The 19861-nt window shown below is 43.0% G+C and overlaps 1 protein-coding gene and 1 pseudogene across 7 annotated transcripts in view; one reads left to right on the top strand and one right to left on the bottom strand.

The window, feature by feature from the left end:
* Positions 1–19861, top strand: part of GRK3 (G protein-coupled receptor kinase 3) — a 165127-nt gene that overhangs the window by 140445 nt on the left and 4821 nt on the right. For 6 of the 7 annotated variants that reach the window (XM_077160690.1, XM_077160688.1, XM_077160689.1 and 3 more), the window contains 6 exons: positions 8506–8572; positions 9129–9229; positions 11499–11648; positions 13307–13373; positions 14661–14756; positions 18043–18205. In XM_077160690.1, coding sequence (XP_077016805.1) covers positions 8506–8572; positions 9129–9229; positions 11499–11648; positions 13307–13373; positions 14661–14756; positions 18043–18205 — 644 coding nt within the window. The remainder of the gene's footprint in view (positions 1–8505; positions 8573–9128; positions 9230–11498; positions 11649–13306; positions 13374–14660; positions 14757–18042; positions 18206–19861) is intronic. The other variant, XM_077160691.1, reaches the window with a different exon arrangement.
* Positions 557–2753, bottom strand: LOC143682154 (mitogen-activated protein kinase 6 pseudogene; annotated as a pseudogene).

A 19861-nucleotide genomic window follows, 5' to 3' on the forward strand; every position in this document is an offset into this window, starting at 1 on the left:
TTTTTTTTTTTTTTTTTTTGCGTGGGCAGTCTCCGGGAATCAAACCCAAACTCCAGCATGGCAGGCGAGAATTCTGCCACTGAGCCACCATTGCCCGCCCTGCCACCTACTTTTGTATGTACCAGACTTGTTCATTTTTCAGTTGCTGCTGGTATCGTGGTTTAAGAAATTGGTACAATATGAAAAACTTGAAAATACGCGTGAAAATGTTTTAGGTAGAAATAGATATTTTCATGCAATTATTACAGTCTCACTGTGTAAATATAAAGGAGATTTTTGTTTCCTGTAAAACAGTTCATTGTTCTGTGAGAGTCTGGATTTTAAAAACTGGTAACTAATGAAATCTTTATTAAAATGGCACCATCTGATTCAAGTAAAAAATGACTTAAACACTACTAATAAAAACGACAGGGCGGTGCAACAGTGGCTCAGTGGCAGAGTTCTTGCCTGCCATGCCGGAGACCTGGGTTCGATTCCTGGTGCCTGCCCATGCAAAAAACAAAACAAAGCACGTTTCATGAAGAATACAACGAGAAATAAATATCTGCTGAGTGTTTTAGTTCAGATATCTCAGAATCTGAGGTGAAGATTTCAGACCAGGTGTTTATGTGGCCCGTAGTGACTTAAGCAGTGACCCGGCTGGACAGGGAAGCTGCCGGATGCATGTGGATTCAAGCTGTTTGTTAGAGAGGAACTCCCCCGCTGTTGTTCAGAAATCCTTCCTCATTTCCCAGGCTTCCCATCCTCTCTTGGCTAGTTTCTAGCATTCTGGCATCTTCTTTCCTGCTAAAGAGCCTGTCCAAGTAACTGATGTATTTTTTGTCACAATTTGTTCATCCTTTCTTAACTCACGGCAAAACTGACTTAGGAGGAAAACAACCCCCACCCCCACCCACCCAACTCACAAACTGGCTATCCCAAGAAGATTGGTACAAGGCTTCTAACTGAGCCAAATTTGCCATTCCTTTTTCTCTTTTTCTCGGCTTACATACTTTGATGTCAAGCTTTTCAACTCCGGTTGAGACATTGAGCTGTTCACCTGTACGGCAGCATCGGTGGGCTCATGTCGGAAACTAAGCTGAGTAGCTCCTGCAGTAAAGGAATCAAAGTCCAATCCCTGATGCCTCTCCCCTCCCCCCCCCTTTTTTTTTTATTACATGAGCAGGCACCGGAAATCGAACCCGGGTCCTCTGGCATGGCAGGCGAGCATTTTTGCCTGCTGAGCCACCATGGCCCGCCCTTCTCCCTTTGTTTTTCAGCCATTTGCTCTGATGCTTCTCTAGAGCTCTCTTGGCTTCAGCCAATCCATTCCTTTCACATACTGACCTTCCTTCTTATCAGATTTTTCTTTGCTTCGTTGCTTCCAATTGGAAAGATCCATAATAAGCTTGGGTTCATAATAATCATTAAGTTCACTCTCTCTCCAAACTAAGTTATCTAAATATGATGATGACCTCATTTCATAGTTACGAGTCTGGTTATACTTTGAATCACAGTATTTGTTTTCACAGTATTCTTGGTACTGCATGAAGGTTCGGTGGGGTAATTGGTACCCAAAGCAGGGTCCTCCAGATAATTTCATGATCTCCATCCAGATAGTTTCAAGGATCAACTTGTACTTATTCTCTATTGGTGACATCAGCCGAGCTCTTGGGTCAAGCTGAATTTCCTCAATATTAAAGCTGTTTTTTATGTGTAAGCCAAATCATGCTCTGAAAACTGGCAATCATGGTAACCTTCTCAGTTATAAAGTGACCATGAGTTTATCCCTAAGCAAAATTGTCCTCAACTTCCTCTTCAGTATGAGAAGAATGACTCGAAATTGGTTCACCCATTGGAAAAGACTATATGCTTATGTGAGGATGGGAGAAAGTTTTTTTCTGCTGTCAACCGATCCATGGGGGATAAATGTCAGAAATTGTTCTAAGAAATCCAGTACTTCTCAACTAATTCCTGGACAGCTGAAATAAAGGTTTGTGTGATTCAGTCATATCATTTATAATGTAAACTGGAATCATGCTGAGGACTCCTGATGATCTACCTCATGTACAATAGAAATAGGTTCTGAAGTCAGCCGTCTCTGTTCAAGTTCACGTAGACCTGCAGAGAGGGTTTTACCCATCAGCATTTTGGCAAAGATGCAGCCCGCAGCCCACCTGGCAATGGCTTTAGTGTAGTTATTAGGAGAAAGTAGAAGACGTGAAGATCTGTACCATTTAGTAGCCAATCCTTTAGAAAGATGGCCCTTTGGATAATAATGGGGCATGATCGTCGCTCTTCGGTGTTAATGAACGGATTGCTGGTGGACATCTCTGTGTGATGTGTGTGCAGCGTGAGTGCGTGAGCTCATGCAGCAACTGACACGTGGAAAGCTTGGCATGCTCCTCCAGGAAGGGGCTGCTCCAGCACCTCAGCCAAGTCTGTCTCCACGTCCTCCTGAGTGACCTCAGTGCCTCCTTACAGTGAGAGCCTAAGTGGTCTGTTAGCTGACTTCCCCTGGAACTGAGTACTTCAGGCAGTTTCACAACGTTAGGGTCAAGTCTTCCAGTAATTTTCATTTCACGTAGTGTGTGTTTGACACACTGGGGATCAGAAAGGACAGTTTTCTTGATGGCTACTCTGTTGTCACAGTCATCGTCTATGACAGAAGAAACCAAGCCCTTTCCCCCACATCCCAGTGGCTTTAAGTCCATTTACCTGGAGCCCAGATCAAAGCCATGAGTGCTCATGAGACTTTCAAGTTTCTCTGTCATTTTGAAGCCCTTACTATTGCCTTTTCCTTTTGAATTGTTGATCTTTTGTAAACAAGGAAGAAAACTGTGTCAAAAGGAAAGATTTTTCAAAAAGGGAGAAGAGAAATAATTTTGCTTCCACAGCAAGATGAAATTGATATTTATTGGATATGTGTACCAGGCCATTGTGTTCCGCTTACATTTAGTTGTTTAATGTTAACTCAGTGTATTTCAACAGTGTGATTTGTGGCTAATATAGTGGATTCAGTCCCAGTTGGCTGTAATTCAGCTTTGGAGTACTTAATTGGAAGGTGTTAATGCCTCTGTGAAGTCCTTGAGCAGGCTTGAGTGAAGCCTTATGTTCAGTATGGCTCCTATGGAGAGGGATGTGACTGACAGAAGGATATCCACGGAATGAATAGCCATGAGGATGGGCCGGAATGGATAAGAGGACAATGGTGGAAGATCTGGATTTATAGCCTGTATGGAAAGGTTGAGAGAGCTGGACAAAGGGGAGCCATACGATTGGCTTCAGCTACTGGAAGCCTCATGTTATGGGAAGGATTAGATTTAGGCTTTATAGCTCTAGGAGATAGGCATCTTGAGGAGGAAAAATATTTGTTTGATACAAGAAAGTCCGTTCAAGCATTTGAGCCGCCCAGTGAAGGTATGCTCTGCCTCACAAGGAGCAAGTCCCCAGCCTTTGTCTGGAGGACCATTTATTGAGCCTAAAATCAAAAGGAATTCTTCCAGCATGTGACCAGTTGGGTTAGTGGCTCTTCCCCACCAAGATTTATGGTCTTACACCATTCTTCCTATTACTTGTTCTGAAGTTATCTACAGGAAAGAATGTAGCGCTAAAATCCAAAAAGCTGTAAAAGATGTTTTATCTTAAGTGAGTAAATTATATTTGGTAAGCATTTATTGAGTGCCTGCAATATGTAAGAGATGGTGCTTGATGCAGCGATGAGAAGAAGAGAACGAGATCTTAAGAGCTTTGCAGTCCTGGGGAGGAGGAGACAGGTGCGTTGAGGCAGGATTAGGAGCCGGATGGGCCATGTTGACTTACACTTAAGCAGTGTGCTGTGGGAGCGCAGACATGAGCGGACAAGTTCTGACCTGGAGAGCAGGGCAGGATTCACGCCGGAGCTGGGAGTGGTAGGCTTTGAGCATTGGTGGGACTACAATACAAAGACTTGGGGTTGGGGAAGAATGTTTCTCCAGCACATGGAGGGGACAGCCGGAAGCAGCTTGTTCTTCCCTGGCAGTCCCCTGAGAGTGGTGGTCAGTTGATTATCAGGAGGGGGAGGGGGTGATTGAAGGTAAGTTTGAGAACGTTGGGCCAAGGCTGTGGAGACCCTTGGATTCCATGCTGTGTGGTTTGGGCTTTATTCTCTAGTCCCCAGAGACGGAAGGCTTTTAAATAAAGGGGTGATATGACTGGGTTATTTTTCAGTAATGTGATTCTGGCAGCAGCAGGGAGGGTTGCAGGTACAGAGACAAGAGTTGAGTGTTAAGAACGTAGGCTAAAGGCAACGAGCACTTGAGCTAGCACAGCAGGACTGGGACTAGATGTAGAAAGAAGGCAAATGACTTAATAAAATATTTTAGCGTTAGAGTCCATAACTCTACAGTGGTTTTTCTCATGGATCTTGGATGTGGAAGGGTCGGGGTTAAACATGGTACCAGTTTAGAATCATGGAAACTGGGAGGATGGTGATATCACTACCAGCATTAACAGTTGTAAACTGTCAGTGGATCGAATTAAACAGATGCTTATTGAGGGCCTCCCAGAGAGCAAAGCCCTGTGATGGGGTCTGCACGAGATACAGTTGTGCTTAAGAGCCTTAGTTCCCTCAGCTGTAAGCAAAGGGGTGTTGTCACGGTGCTACTTCATCACATGGTTGCATACAGGCAAACCTCAGCAATATGAATGTAAGTATCCTCTGCATTTTCCATGTGCTGAATTTCCTAGCAGGTCTGTTTTCTCAGTCACAAGGGGCCTACAAAGCTGAAACAAATTGGAGCTGAGAGATCCAGTGAGGAGAGCAGTGGTCCAGAGTTGGGGTCCTCTGGGCGCAGGCTCTGCAAGCCTGCTGTCCCCTCTGCATCCTGGCACACTGCACAGGGCAGGTCACCGTGGAATGAACCAGACACCATGCTAGCCACTGCTTGGTGCGTCTCTTCAGCCAGTGGTCCTCAATAGGGAGTGTTTGGCAATGCCTGGAGACATTTATGGTTGCCCCAACTGGGAAGGTACTACTGGCAGCTGAGGGGTGGAGACCAGGGGTTCTGCTCAACATCTTAAAATGCAGAGGCGAGCATCTGCAACAAAGACTTCTCTGTCCAAACTCTGAACCGTCCGTAGTTGAGCAGCCCCACTCTGGAGTAAGTTCCTCCCCCTTCCTTCCCACATCTGTGCAGTGAGATTGAACTGGTCATCGCCAGGGGTCCTTTCCTGTGATGTGACACTCTCCCTGTCCAGTGTCCCATCATCATTCCTGCTGGAACACTTTTCTGCACCCTTCATATTGTCTTGACACCTAGAAGACCACCAGGCTTGAGGACGAGGAATCTGGGTGGGTGGGAAAAGGTTGCCAGGTCTTGAGAAGGTGTTTTCTATTCCTGGACTCATAGCCATGAACTGAGCTAATATTCATGGTTAACATTGGTGCTAATACACTGCTAATATTTTGGGGGTGCTGATCACTGCTTCCATTTCAGATGACTTTGTCAGATATTTGACAGCATCTGTGTATGAAAATGTACTATCTGCGGATTTGTCATGATTCTGAATCTGGATTTCAGATGTCTGTTAAGGAAAAGAGTCGATGTGACAGGAGCCTTGATCTTGAGGTTGTCATATTATCTAGTCCCCAAAGGTGCCAGACTTTAAGCGAGAATCAGGGTGGTGGCTGGAGGAGTTGAGCACTGCCTGGGACTATTAAGTCTTCTCCTTGTAGGGAGAAAAGGAATGCTGATAAATATTTTGGCAGCTTTAGGTTCAAAAGACTTATTTTATTTAACCTGTCAATCTTTTTGGTTTTCTAAAACAAATTTTGTGAATTTTTAACTGTAATAATAAATGTATTGTCTTTGACTCGTTTTTTTTCGCTGTGAATTAGACGTATGTAATGTGGTTTGTGCGTGAGTTTTTCTCCTATCTTCTATCATCTCTTAAGCTATCTCCCCGTCTCCCACTCAGCCTGGAATACCATTTGGCCAGTTGCACGTGTGAATCCGATTCCCCTAACATTCCCTATGCAGTCAGAGCATCCACGCTGCAAGCTGCCCGCAGGCCTGTTCCCTTCTATTTAAGGGGGACGTGCTGTGATCCCGCAGGCCTCACCCAGAATGGAGATCATTGCTTGTCGCAGGCTTTCTTTAGCGTTTTCCAAAACAGAGACAGAATCCTTGCTCTTGTTCACAAAGAATAATCAAGAATGCATTGGAAACAGATGTGCATCAGGATTTTTCACTTGAAAGACCAAACTCTCTCAACATAGACTTGAGTAGCTGAAAAGCATTTCCGATCACTTCTTATTGAGTCAGACATGGAATAGCTATATTTATAAAACGGGAATCGTAGTGATAGGGGCCATGTGCTGGAAATGTTTTTGGCACGACTAACTTTAACTCCAGTCCCTTTGCACGCCTCCCTCCGGTCTCATGAAAGACTTTTTAAATTTAGCACAGAGCATTTCTGTCAGAACACAGCAGACCTTCTCTGCGAGTGTCAGGACTCAGCTCTTTCCTTCCGGTGTCTGATGCCAGCGAGGGCGCGGGGGTCAGGAGCACACTCGGGGCCCTCTGCCTTGCACGCAGGGACCAAACCAGAAGGATGCACTGAAATGCCACAGGAGCCCCGCTCAGTCCCTCCTTACGGGATAAGGAACCGTGTGGGGCGGGAACAGCGGAGTGTCAAGCAGAGACTAAGGTTTTCAGTAAGATTTAACAAGCTTTTATTCCTTTGCTCTCGGACTGTAAACGTGTTGATATTTGTATGCATTTTGCATAAAAGAAAATGATAGAAGTATGATACCTTCTTAAAATTATATCCTACAAATAGCAAACCAATAACTCACTAGTATGTGTTTTTATATTCTGTTTGCTGTTTAAGTGCAGTCATTCTACATTTTCTCCTCAGAAAGAGTTAAACTGAAAGGAGTATTTCCAGTTGAAATAGATGTTAAAAATTAGCATATGTTTGCTTGGGGCTAAGTTACCCTGTTTTGATATTTTGTCTCAAGTTAATGAGGTGGGACTTACTTTGTACATCATTGCATGATAAGGAAGAAAATAAAGCGTTAGGGTGCCCTCTCTTGTACAAAAAGGAAACTGAAATATGTAAGACAATAAATGTTCTTGAGGAGATGATTCCGCGTAGGCTAGCTTGCAGAGTGCGACGGCCAGCTCACCAGCAGGAAGCAGCATGGCAGTGATAAGAGGGGGTTTCGATTTTTTTTTAATCTCCCTGATTTATGTGTTTATATGTATTTATTCTCATCTATTTTATGGAATTAATGTTAAAATATTTTGCATAGAATCTTACCTCCGATTATGTCATATATGCCTTATAAATTTATAGGATTAGCATTTTATAGGCACATCGTGCTATAAGAAAACTCAATAAATACATATCCTTTCTTTGATTTTCGAAAACACACAAGGCTGTGGTTTTCTAATTTGCCTATTTAATAATCTCTTTTAATAAGATTTCCTTGAAGAGCCAGATTTCCCCCAAAGTTTTTTTTTTTAATGGACTTTATTTTTTTAGAGTAGAAAAACATGTGCAGAAAGTACAGGGTTACCGTGTACTTCTCCCCCCTCCCAGTTTCTTCTTTTATTAACATTTTACGTCAGCATGGTACTTTTTTTTTTTTTTTTTGCAATTGATGATTGTAAAATTGTATTACTATCGATGCCCTATTAAGTATGGTGCGTAGCTTGCGTCGGGGTCCGCGCGCTATGTTGTTCAGCTCTGTGGCTTTTACAAATGCGTCATGTTGTGTGTCCGCCCTTACGGTATCACACAGAGCAGTCTCCCTGCCCTGAGAACCCTGTGCTTCCCTCTTCATCCCTTCTCTCTCCTGGAGCCCCCGGCCACCACTGGTCCCTTTACCATCTCTGTAGTTCTGCCTTTTTACCCAAGACTTTGGGCCCCAGCTGGCTGGGACTGTCCCCGCTGGAAGCCGGCACTGCCGGCTCTTCACTCCAGGCCCCCGGAGGTCGGGAGCAAGTGGGCAGCACTCAGGATCCCCGAGGCGCCAGGCAGCCCCATCCACCTCACCACCGAGGCACTGCCCAGAACTGCTGGCTTCTTGTCCATCCTGATAGTATTTTGGCCTGTTAAAGGTCCTGGTTTGAGGGATCACTGTCCATTTTGCTAAAAATAAGACAAAATAAAGTTACCTGAAAGCTATTGTTAGCTCAACCACTAATATGAGAAATACTGTGTAAATAGCATTCGTTTATATGACTTGGTTAAATGTATATTTATATGTTTTTTGTGATATTTTAATTGGAAAAGCTTATTTTAACACCACAGTTTCATTTTTTAATGAGGGAGCAAGTGAGATTTCAAGCTTGTTCTTACAGGACCTAATAGAGTTGCTGGTCATTTTTTCTCTGGAAATAATGAACATTTAAGGCTTTTCTGTGTCTGTCGTTTGGAAGGAACAGTGATAGAACAGAATACTTTACCCAAATATTAGTCAGTGGTATGTGCTAAATTGCCTGATGTATTTTCATAGGATGCTCTTTGTTCCTGCAGGCACAGCCCTTTCAGGCAACATAAAACCAAAGATAAGCGTGAAATAGACCGAATGACACTCACTGCGGTAAGGGGGCTAAAAACTAAACTCTTATCCTCAGTGTGATTTTCATGTTTTATTCCATTATGTCTAGGGTAAAAAATGTGTTTCTTGAAATAAAAGTTTATTTATATTTTATGCATTTCTATTTTATTTATATATATTTATCATGTAATAGAAAACATTCACATTTTATAAAATAGAACCTATTTATTTATGTATTATGTGTATTTATAGAGAGGAAAACTAATGGAAATAGATGCCGATGCAAAAAATCAAGATTTGCTCACAAACTGCGTGAGAAAGATAGAATAAAATTGAGAACAAAACTAAAGAAACCAAATAAAAGGAGAAATCACTGAGGTGCAGAAGAAGGGAACTTTCTGATTCTTATGACCTGACCCCAGCCTGTTGGTTGATTTTTTTCAAATGATGATTGACCTAATTATATCCCTTTACAGTAAATATTAATTCAGGATGAATCCATACTTTTCAGAACTATGCTTATCCTTTAAATCTAGTTGGGTGTGAGGGCGTTGTTTCCATAGGTGGATTTTTGAAATCTTTCAGTTCTCTTCCCCAGAATGTGGAGCTCCCAGATACCTTCTCTCCTGAATTGAAGTCCCTCCTGGAGGGCTTGCTCCAGCGAGATGTTAGCAAACGGCTTGGTTGCCACGGAGGCAGGTAAGCCATTGCTTCTACCTTTCGGTATCTCTACCCTAAAAGTGAAACCGTTTTTAAAAATACCTGTTCTTGGTCATTAAAAGTCTATTTTAATTTGAGGGGGAAAAACTCATGTAGGAAATACGTGTGTGCTCTCGTGTGTTTTGTAATTAACAAGTGGGAAAAAAAATCTCTGTTTAGCTTTAAAATCTGCCTTTTAGACGATAAAAATGAATTCTGATATCTCAGAGTCCATCTAATAAGTTTTATAATGATTATATTGTTGATTATGACAAGTCAGATATTGTGGTCAGGTCCTCATATATTTTGTGTCATGCAGAACTGACCAACTTCTATCCTACTGTTCTTACAAAATAAAAAAAAGGAATATCTGGAAAGCTTAGAGAGAAGAGCTTGTAACAGGCCTTTCCCTCCTTCTCTTCACCCCCAGTCTTGCTTTTCTTCCCATCACTAGAATTGCTCCTTATAAGAAACCAGTTTTTAACTGTGTATGTGTGTATGTGTGTATTGAGTTACATATTTGTGTGTGTACGTATCGTTGCTATAAATTATTATATATATTATTACATGTGCATGTATACCTATTTCCTCCAACGCATTTAAGAGGTTACCTGTTCCTGCTCTAATAGATGAGGAATCATGCTCACTCATTATTCTCTTCTTAGCTTCCCTTTTACCCCACCTGTCAAACAAGTTGTAACATTATTTTTGGTTCTCTTTTCTTGTCTTTGTAGCTTTAAATTACATACTTGCACAGTTGTGCCTTATTCCCCTAAACATAAAGTGTCTCTTGACTGCCCACTCCATAAAATGACGATTTTAGCATTCCCCTCTTTGATTTCAGTTCTCTTTTTTCTCTCTCACTGACTCATTACTGTCATGTTTATTTTTATTTTTACGTTGTCAAACTGTTCGTATTTATTCTCTCTTCTGCAGTTATGACCAATGTGTGCTTTGTACATAGGTTGATTTCGAAAGTTGCAAATGAATCGATAGTATTTACCCTCTCATGCCAACACGAGTGTTTCTCTCACGTATTCTCTACATAGCCTAGTCATGAACCTTAAGTTGTTTTGTTGTTGTTGTTTACATGTATATCTTTCAAAAGATCTTAGCACAGCTGTGCACTTTCATTTCTCCCTGGTATTTCTTTCAGGGAAGACTCAGTTTACCACCTGCAATGAGAGCTGGGTGCTGTCTCTGTTTCTGCTGATTGGTGTCATCCCATCCGGCACTTCCCTCTTTCCCTCTCCTGGTTTGAATCTGCCATTTACTAGATCCCATGCCTTCTGTTTTCCCCTTTTTGCTCAAGTGTGTTCTCAAGAACTTCCTTAGGGAGGGGATGTGGGAGGTAAACTTTCTGGATTCCTGCATGTCTTAAATGTCTTTTTGCTTCCTCACACTTGATTGGTATTTTGGCTGGACATAGAATTCCAAATTGAAAATAATTTTCCCCAGAAATTTGGAAATATTGCTGTGCTGTGTACAAGTGAACAGGATGGTCACTGGACTGCGGCTGTCGCCTGTCACACCAGGCACTCTGAGTCCCTTTAACTTGGAAAACTTGTGGTCTTAGGCTCAGGGAATGCTGTAATTTGATTTATTTGAAATTTCCTCTGTTCTATTTCCTTACTGTCTTTTAGAACTCTTAAAAAATAGATTTTAGGGTTCTAGATAGTTCATCTGTACCTCTCATCTTTTCTTAACATATTTTCTGCACGCTAGTCTTGAAGATTCTTTGTTCTGCTTTTTGACTTTCCAGCCCTTTTAGTGATTTCTTTTAAAAATCTTTAGTGGTTTTAATTTCTTAGAAGTAGATCCTTTAGAGACCACCCCCTCTCCCATTAGAATAACCCCCCAGCTGCAGGTGTTGTGGGGTTGGGCGTGGGGAAGGAAAGTGTGTGTTTGTGTGTGACACACAGACTTCCAGTCGACACCCTGTCCTCGGCCTGTGTTCCCCTCCCCCCATGATGAGCCCTGGAGCTCAGCACACTGGCTCTGACCCCAGGGCTGCAGCAGCGCCACCCTTTGCTTTCAGTCCCTGCCCCTGTCTGCTCCTGTCTTGTTTGCTGATGTTCCCTCTCACGGTCTCTTCGCGGTGGGTTTAGGTCTCCGTGGTCCTAGCCTGTCGTTTTTGTGGTTACCGGGAAGGAGTGACACTCCAGGTCTGCTCGGTCACTGGTCTGAACCAGGAGTCTTCTCTCTTGGGTCTTCTTACGTGCTTGGATGTATGCACGCAGGCTTCTTGTTTACCTTTCCACATTTACAGTGACAGGCACCACGGGGAGGAGTGTCTGGTGAAATGCAGAGGGCCGTGCTTTGGCTTGCGTGGCGTTCACCCCTGTCCGGGTGTTGGCGGAGCTCCCGCTGCGCCCGGGCCGCGTGGGGAGAGCAGAGGAGGGGGCAGCGCACAGCACAGGTGAGGCCCTGCCCGCCCAGGCTTCGTTGCAGTGGGGGTCAGAAAGACGTGGTAGGAACTGTCAAATAACTGAGATGACTGCTGACCGTGAAACAAACTGGGAAATCAACAGGCCAGGTGGTGGGTGGGATGCCAGTCTTGTGAAGCGGAGGGGGTTGGGGTGCAGAGAACATTCCGGTCAGAGGGTCAGACCCGGCTCCCCAGGATTCAGAAAGCAGGGAGGCCACTGTGGTGAGCAGGGAGGGAGTGGCCCAAAGCAGGCCACAGAGGTGGGCTCGGGCCGGGTCCTAAGGGCCCTTTTGGGGGGAAGGGCAGAGGCAGCTTTGGGGAGTTTTTGACAGGGGAATGAGGAGATGATGAGTCAGGTTATTGGGGTGCTGTGGGAGTCGAGCAGGGCTGCAGGCTGTGGGTGGGTGGTGGAGGAGGCTCCTAAAGAGCAGTTCCGGTGCAAGGCCCAGTGCTTGGGCTCAGTTCAGCATTTAGAGGCCCAGGGCGGGTGGGACGTCGCAGGTAGTGCTGGTGTATAAGGGGACCTCACAGGTCGTGCTGGCGCCTGAGGGGACGTCACAGATCGTGCTGGTGCCCGAGGGGACCTCACAGGCTGTGCTGGTGCCTGAGGGGACCTCACAGGTCGTCCTCGTGCCCGAAGGGACCTCACGTTCATCCTGGTGCCTGAGGGGACCTCACAGGTCATGCTGATGCATAAGGGGGCCGAGACCAGCTTCGGGGCTCTGCAGCATGGTGGGCGGTGACCTCGGAGGAGAACCCCAAGAGTGGTGTATGGGGGAGGGTACATTTGCCTGACACAGTAGTTCTGTTGTTTCCTCTAAGTGTGCATCTTCTTCTGTGCTACATAAATTGAGCTTTAGTAATGATCTTCAGATGCTACGTGTCAATGTTAAGTTTCTTGACTTTGATAACTGTACTTAGTGTGGTTATCAGTGAATATTCTTGTTTTTAGAAAACATACATAGAAGTATTAAGTATTCAGGGAGGGTAATATATACAACCTGCTTTCAGATGTTTGAGAGAGAGGGAGGTAGAACCAATGTGATCAGATGTTAAAAGTTGGTAAATCTGGGTATCTGGGTAGGGTTTATATGAGAGTTTTCTATATTGTTTTTGTATTACCTTTGCCACTATTTGTAGCTTTGCCATTATTTCAAACTAAAAAGTTTAATGATCTTCAGGAAAATTTGTTTCTTCAATTTATAAAGGGTTTTGGCATGCACTATTGTATTAGATTTCTAGTTTGCTTTTAAATAAATATTTGACACTTCATATTCCTATCATTTTATATAGCATAATTTGTAGACATTTACTATAAATTTATTTAGTGTGTAAATCTGTTTTATTTCATTTAAATTATAATCTCATGACTGCAGAATAAGCATATATATATATGTGAAAACTTAAATTAGAATAAACATCCTAAGTAAATTATCAAATTGAATAATAATCTTAGGTTCAGCATGCAATATCTCTAAACATCACAACATTTCCTGTGCTGCTTTGAAGGAAGCCTATTTAACTTGCTTTCTTACAGAACTGGAAATAGTTGTTTCTCTGTTCTTAATGGGAGGCAATTTTTTAAAATTAGTTCTTATATTTACAAAATGCCTATTTTCCACTGTTATGACTTGTTCTTTCTTCTGCAGCGCACAGGAAGTAAAAGAGCATTGCTTTTTCAAAGGCGTCGAGTGGCAGCATGTCTACTTACAAAAGGTACTCCCTCTGGGACTTCGCTTGGCTCTGGGTGACTCCGGCTCTGGGCTCCCTTCTCTGTCTCCCCACCATCTCCTGTCTCCTTCCCCATGCTCAGCCCCTAGAGCCCCTGCTCCTCCTCCCCTTTCCCACAGCACTCCTCCCCCCAGGCTTTACTGAGGACCTGACTCCCTCGGGCAACTTCTCTCTCTTCATTTTCTGAATATTAAAATTTTGGAAGTGCTGTCTGTATAAATGCATAAATATGAATTGGAGCTGTTCTCAAGCTGATTTAGTTATCCATACAACTGAGACTTAAAAAAAAATGTATTGCATTTTCTTGACTTCTTACCTTAATATGGAAGAAGGTGTTTTTACATAGAGCTGTGGAAACATGTAAGAGACTTTTGTTGCAAACATCTATTTTCTTGCCTGGTACCCCAGAATTTGAGGATAAGCATGATTTCATATTAGCGCAATTTCCTTTCCTTATTTTAAAGTTTATTATACTTACATTGACATAGGGAAACATCCTGAATAAAACTTTTTTAAAAGTATATTATCAGCTTTGGAATCACTTTTGCATGAATGCGAACTGTAGCGAAGTGGTGATTTTGAGTAGAAACTAGGAGAGAGTTCATCTGACTGTCCTGCCTACAAGGGGAGCTCTGGTCATTGGCTCAGGATGCTGGCCAGGTTTGGAATGCTCAGTGTCCAGTTCTGTTGCACATCACAGCTCTAGCCACTTGAGAGTGTTGCTGCAGCATCTGAAGGAATGTGCTTACATGCTTTCTTAAAGGAGAGGGGGAGAGGGGAGCAAGGGTAGTTCAGTGGTAGAATTCTCACCTGCCATGCAGGAGACCCGGGTTCGATTCCTGACCCATGCACTTCCCACAACAAACAAGCAAACAAACAAAAAACACAAAAATTCAACAAATGTGCTGCAATAGCAGGATACTCACATGGAAAAAGAATGAAATGGGATCCTGCAATACAGCATACAAAAAAAAAAAATGAGGAGCGACAGGCAGGGTGATAATGCAGCCTTGGGGACACTTTTGTTGAATTAGTAATTATTTAAGACTTTGGATATTAATCTCCTCCCCACCCGCATTACATTTTACTAAAATCTGGGGTCTTCCTTTGGGCCTGTCCAGTACAAAGTGCTGATGTGAACTGTGGTTTGTCTGCACTGGCCTGCAGAGCCGTGCAGCCTCCTGGCCACTTGCGCTGTGCTCCTTTATAGGATAGTAGGTTGGGACAGGCAGTAAAGGTCACCCAGTAACTGCCCTTCTTTGGATCTTCCAGTACCCCCCACCCCTGATTCCTCCCCGAGGAGAAGTCAATGCTGCCGACGCCTTTGATATCGGCTCGTTTGATGAAGAGGATACCAAAGGCATTAAGGTGCGTGTTGGGGTTTTTCTTTTTTAGGGGCCGGAGGGTAGGGGGGGATTTTCTATGGGAAATCAGTTAAACTTGGCAGTTATCTTCATATTGGGTTGTTTGTGGAATTTAACTTACAGATGGATATCTAGATATTTAAAGAATGCACAGGTCAAAGACCTAAACTAGTTAGGAACTGTGAAAGCTTTTCTGTAAAAATAATTTTATTTTTGATGGACTGCAAAATGGTCGTTTCTTTGTTGATTTGGAATACCTGTGGTCGAAATAAAACTTGAATATATATGAAACAGGAAAAAACAATTGTGTAGTATCAAACCTACCTTACCTAGCATGAAAGAGCCAGTCATCTTAATTCTCTTACATTTTTAGATCTCTCTCTGTTAGGATGAAAAGAGCAAACAGCATGAAACATTTTACATTTGTCAGTCAAAGGTGAAACAATCACTGTTTATATATATGTGTATATATAGTCCTCTGCATTTCCAAACTTTCATTCATATCGTTTTTCCATGTAGAGGCAAGACAGAATTAGAGGTGGTGAGTCAGGAGAGAAAATAATCGTCTTTAGGATTCTGAGTCAAATTGTATTCCTATGTGTCAGGCTGTCATCTGCCCCCACTGCCGCAGCTTGCCCCTTGTACCCACTCCCTCTTAGAGCCTCTCCATCTTCTCAGCTGCCTGCATTTATGCCCTTCTTACCATAAGCCCCCTCATTTATGGCACCACATGGCTTTGATCCCCTCCAGAAGGCTGCAGCACTATTAAAACACACACCTATGAGGCATAAGTGGCAGGGCAGCAAGTAAACTGCAGGGGCGCAGCGGGAGCTCCAGCCAGAGACACTCAGGGCTGGAACCGGTGAGGACCCAGGGACAGAAATAGTGGGCCCGTGGCTGGAGGAAGATGTGCAGATTGCTGGGAAGGAGCAGCATGGGGAGTCTGAGCAGAATCGGGGAACTGGGGGGAAAATGGCACTGAGACCTGGGCGTGTCAGGAGGGGAGGGGCTGAGCCATAATGGTGATGGAGGCGGTCACAGGGCCAGCTGCTTAACAGCCACCCAGGGAGGTGGGCCATGGCCGTGGGTGTTGGGGGGAGCACTGACCGACGCAGAGACACCCTCCATGGTCTGGCAGTGGCTCTCCTGGGGGACGGCGGTGTGAATGATAACCACGACGGAGCCCCCACTACACATCATCCACAGCCTAAGCAAAGAATATGTGCCGGGTGTGTACACGCTGCTGTGTGTCAGCTCCAGGGAGCAGTCCAGTTACAAAGTTCTTTAAAAGATGATTGCCACCACAACTGAACTCCTCTTTAGATTCACTTTGCTGTCTGTCAGTGAGTGTCAAATATAACTTCTTGCATGTGGGAGCTCATAGAAATTCCTGATGTTCAAAAGAGAGTTAAAATTTCATAAGCAGAATCAGGTTTTTGGAGTCAAATGGATGAGGTTCATACCTGCCACTTAATAGCTGAGTGAGTTTGTTCCATTTACTTAGCCTTGTTTTTCTCATCTATAGAGTGGGTGGTTTCATCGGTGAGTTTGCCGTGAAGATAAATGAGAAATCCTCCGAGGCGCTGGCATACAGCCCATACTTAGCAAACTAGTTGCTCCTGTTCTTGAGGTTTTGGCCCTTCCTGGCCAAGAGCTCGTAAGGAGGACACATAGCCACCGGTTAATCCGTGGCAGGGCCACAGCTACACACAAGGAGCTGGGTCCTGGCCACTGTGGCAGCTTTGGCCACACTGTGGGGACGGTGTTTTAGGAAACTACCTTTCCTTGTGTTTCAAAAGCAGTCCAAATAATGCCTTGCTCTTGAGTAAAAACCTCTCGTGATGTAAGCATAAATTCTCTTCTTTGTTCTGCTCATTTCTAATGACATAGTTTGAACCTTAATGATCACGGTTTTCTGAAATCGTAGAAGGTAGAACGTTGTATACGAAGCCAGTGTTGAGCCCGTGCAGAGCGGCGGCCTTGGAAAGGGGCATGCCTCTCCTCCTGGCTCGCTCTTCAGACACTGTCCCAGGGCTCCTGGGCACTGCATGTGTGTCAGGGCCCCTGGCTTTAGACCCCTGCATGGGTGCACACCACAGGCCACCTTCAGAGCAACTGAGCGTGTCGCCCTGGGACTTGGCATAGGCATCTGAAGAAAATCAGAAGGGGCAAAGAATCTGCACATCAGAGCGCTCTCAAAGTCAACACATGTCATAGTAGGTCAGTGAGAATAGATGAATGAGGCCCAGAGCTGGACCTGGGTGCTTTGCTAAAGGATAGTTGACAAGTGTCTTTACCTCCTCGCTTGCTCTTTTCTTCCTAAATGACTTGCCATTTACGGTATCTAGCCATTGTTTGTCTCTCAGACAAAGGGTTGAGCCAATTAATTTTAAAGAGATGGGTGCTTCTGAGAGACAAAGGTGTTATTTTATAGCAATAGAGTTACTAGCATTTCTGCCATAAACCTGTAGATCAGATATATTAAGAAAAAATCATTTTGTTTCCTTTTCTCCAAAGCGTAGCCTCCTCACTTATGAGGTAGAATGGAAAATTTTGACTAATATTTTGGGAGGTAAATATCATTAAGTATAGTTGTGATCATAGCAATTCTTATATTAAGTTGCCGAAGCTCTCCATGTATTTTGACCTTTATACTTACAAATATGATTATACTGTTGAACTTTGAATAGTTGATAAGTATAGGGAATGAATGGTAATTCCAACTTAGTTTTCCAATATTATTCCTAGCTTTTCAGATTAATTGAAGTTTAGGTTGGAAAGTTCTCTTGGCTTCTCCCTTACAGTGGTTTCCAAACTAAGGGATCTATTTTCTGACTTTTATAAATAAAACAACCTGACCATACTGAATTTTTATTTTGTTGATTCAGAATCTTTTAGTACCTTGGATACAACCCAATATATCTTAATTTTCATTGTCGAAAGTGTAATAAAGCTAATGACGGAAGTTTGGGCTGAATTGAACTTAAGCCATGACTATCCTTGAAAGGAGGTTTTCCTCCTTAAGCTTTTGTTATCAGACTGTTTTTCTATTTTCGTCTTTTTTTCTGAAAATGAAACCAGTCATAATCATTTGTGGACCCTGGCTGCTTGAGTTGTCATTGGTAGAGATTTATGACAACAAGTTAGTTGTCTGTAGGTGACTATAAGCCGTCTACTAGTCATCTTCCCACATGTATTACGATGTAGTCAGCACAGATGTGGCGCTTTTGAATCTGTTGCCTTTTTAAGTATGTTAAATCATAAATATCTTGATTTCTTAAAATAATAAGCTTCTGGATTGCGACCAAGAACTCTACAAGAACTTCCCTTTGGTGATCTCCGAGCGCTGGCAGCAGGAAGTGGCTGAGACTGTTTATGAAGCGGTGAATGCAGACACGGATAAAATTGAGGGCAGGAAGAAGGCTAAAAATAAGCAGCTTGGTCACGAAGAAGGTAAAATAGCTCGTGTGTCTCCAAACATCTCCAATACAGTGAATTTTTAAAATTTCTTGTAAAGCTAAAAAGTAGTTGGGTCATAAAATATTTTCTGGGAGAGAATAAAATGCCATAAATAGTTTTAGTTTTATCTGTCTTGGAGGAGCTCAATATAGTACTTCAGAGTCTTTAGTCAGCATATAAATAAAAGTGGATCAAGAGAATCAGAGGTGTTTTGTAACTCGGTCCTCTTATCTTGGAGTGTTTGGGGACTAATTTGGAAGTTTTTCCAGGAAGAATGACAATATTCAAGTGTCAGGATCAGGGCTGGCTTCAGGGGTCTGAACCCTGTAAAATTGGGCAGGGCCCCCGCTTGGTTTAAGACTCTGCTATTGCCATCTTGCAATGCATAATAATTTTTTGACAAGGGGCCCACATTTTCATTTTTTATTGTTCCCCACAAAGCATGTGGCCAGTTCTGGTGAGGCACTTGGCATTGCATATGTCACTTGTCAATAAATAGCATTTACAAGTTGCATCAGTGAACTGCCAAGCTTTTATTTTTTTATTTAGAATAACTACATGCCTTATTGGGATTTCCAAGGTAAACTACATAACATCCAGCATGAAATGCACTGGCCGTTCTTGATTCACTAAATGTAGTCACTCTTGATTTTTCTACAATTTCATGAGTTTTAGATATTTATTTTAGTTCATATCTTGCCATATTCTTGCTGATTATGGCAAGAATTCATTCATTTGACCCCTATAAACAAAGACCTTTGTGAAGCTAACATTATATAGGATAAGAACAACCAGAAACAATTTTATTCTTTTAATAGGTTACTTTGGTGGGGCCTCTGATGCACCATGCATCAGCTCTATCTCAGAGTTTCCGAGGAGCAGTTAAATCATCTACTTAGAAAAATGTCTTTGATCCTGGATTAATTACTCCTTACAGAAAAGTTCCCTGAGCTCACCAGAGGAATATTGCAGCCCTTTGACTGTATTCACTTTAGTTCTGCAAGGAAAGAGGCTGTATTTCTAAGCCACTCTTCATGGAGAACTGGCCCATTGAGATCACTCTGGTCTGTGTTTACTGCAGCACATTTTACACAGAAAATTATATCAATGGTAATTTGCTCAAGTGGAGGCCAGGATGTCACTAGAATCCTTGACAAATTGGGCCCAGAAAGCATACATATCTGAACAACCTTTCTGAAGTATATCCTTTTAATTAGAGCTATAGTTAGATCATCAAGCAAATTAATGAGTTTATCTTCATTATCTAAGTTATTAATTTGTGCATGTTCAGTGCTTGATTGAAGGTATCAGAAGTCACTGTTAAAGAAAAATGTAGTCTAGGCTTAGATCCCTGAGGTTAAAATGCAGTATTTATAATTTAAATATACTTTGGAAGTGCAAGCACTTTTTTTTTTTAATCTTTTTCTTTACATGGGCAGGCACCGGGAATCGAACTCGGGTCTCCAGCACGGCAGGCGAGAACTCTGCCACTGTGCCACCATTGCCCACGAGCACTTTTTTGATTAAAATGGCATCTCCTGTCACTGCTGACCCTTTTGGCCCCCTACTGACTGCTCTTCACCCTCGTGCTTGTTTATCTTCACATGATACAGCATGGGTTTTGCTTATCTGTTAATTGCCTGAATAAGC

Source organism: Tamandua tetradactyla, chromosome 5 (genome assembly GCF_023851605.1).
Source record: "Tamandua tetradactyla isolate mTamTet1 chromosome 5, mTamTet1.pri, whole genome shotgun sequence".
NCBI lineage: Eukaryota > Metazoa > Chordata > Mammalia > Pilosa > Myrmecophagidae > Tamandua > Tamandua tetradactyla.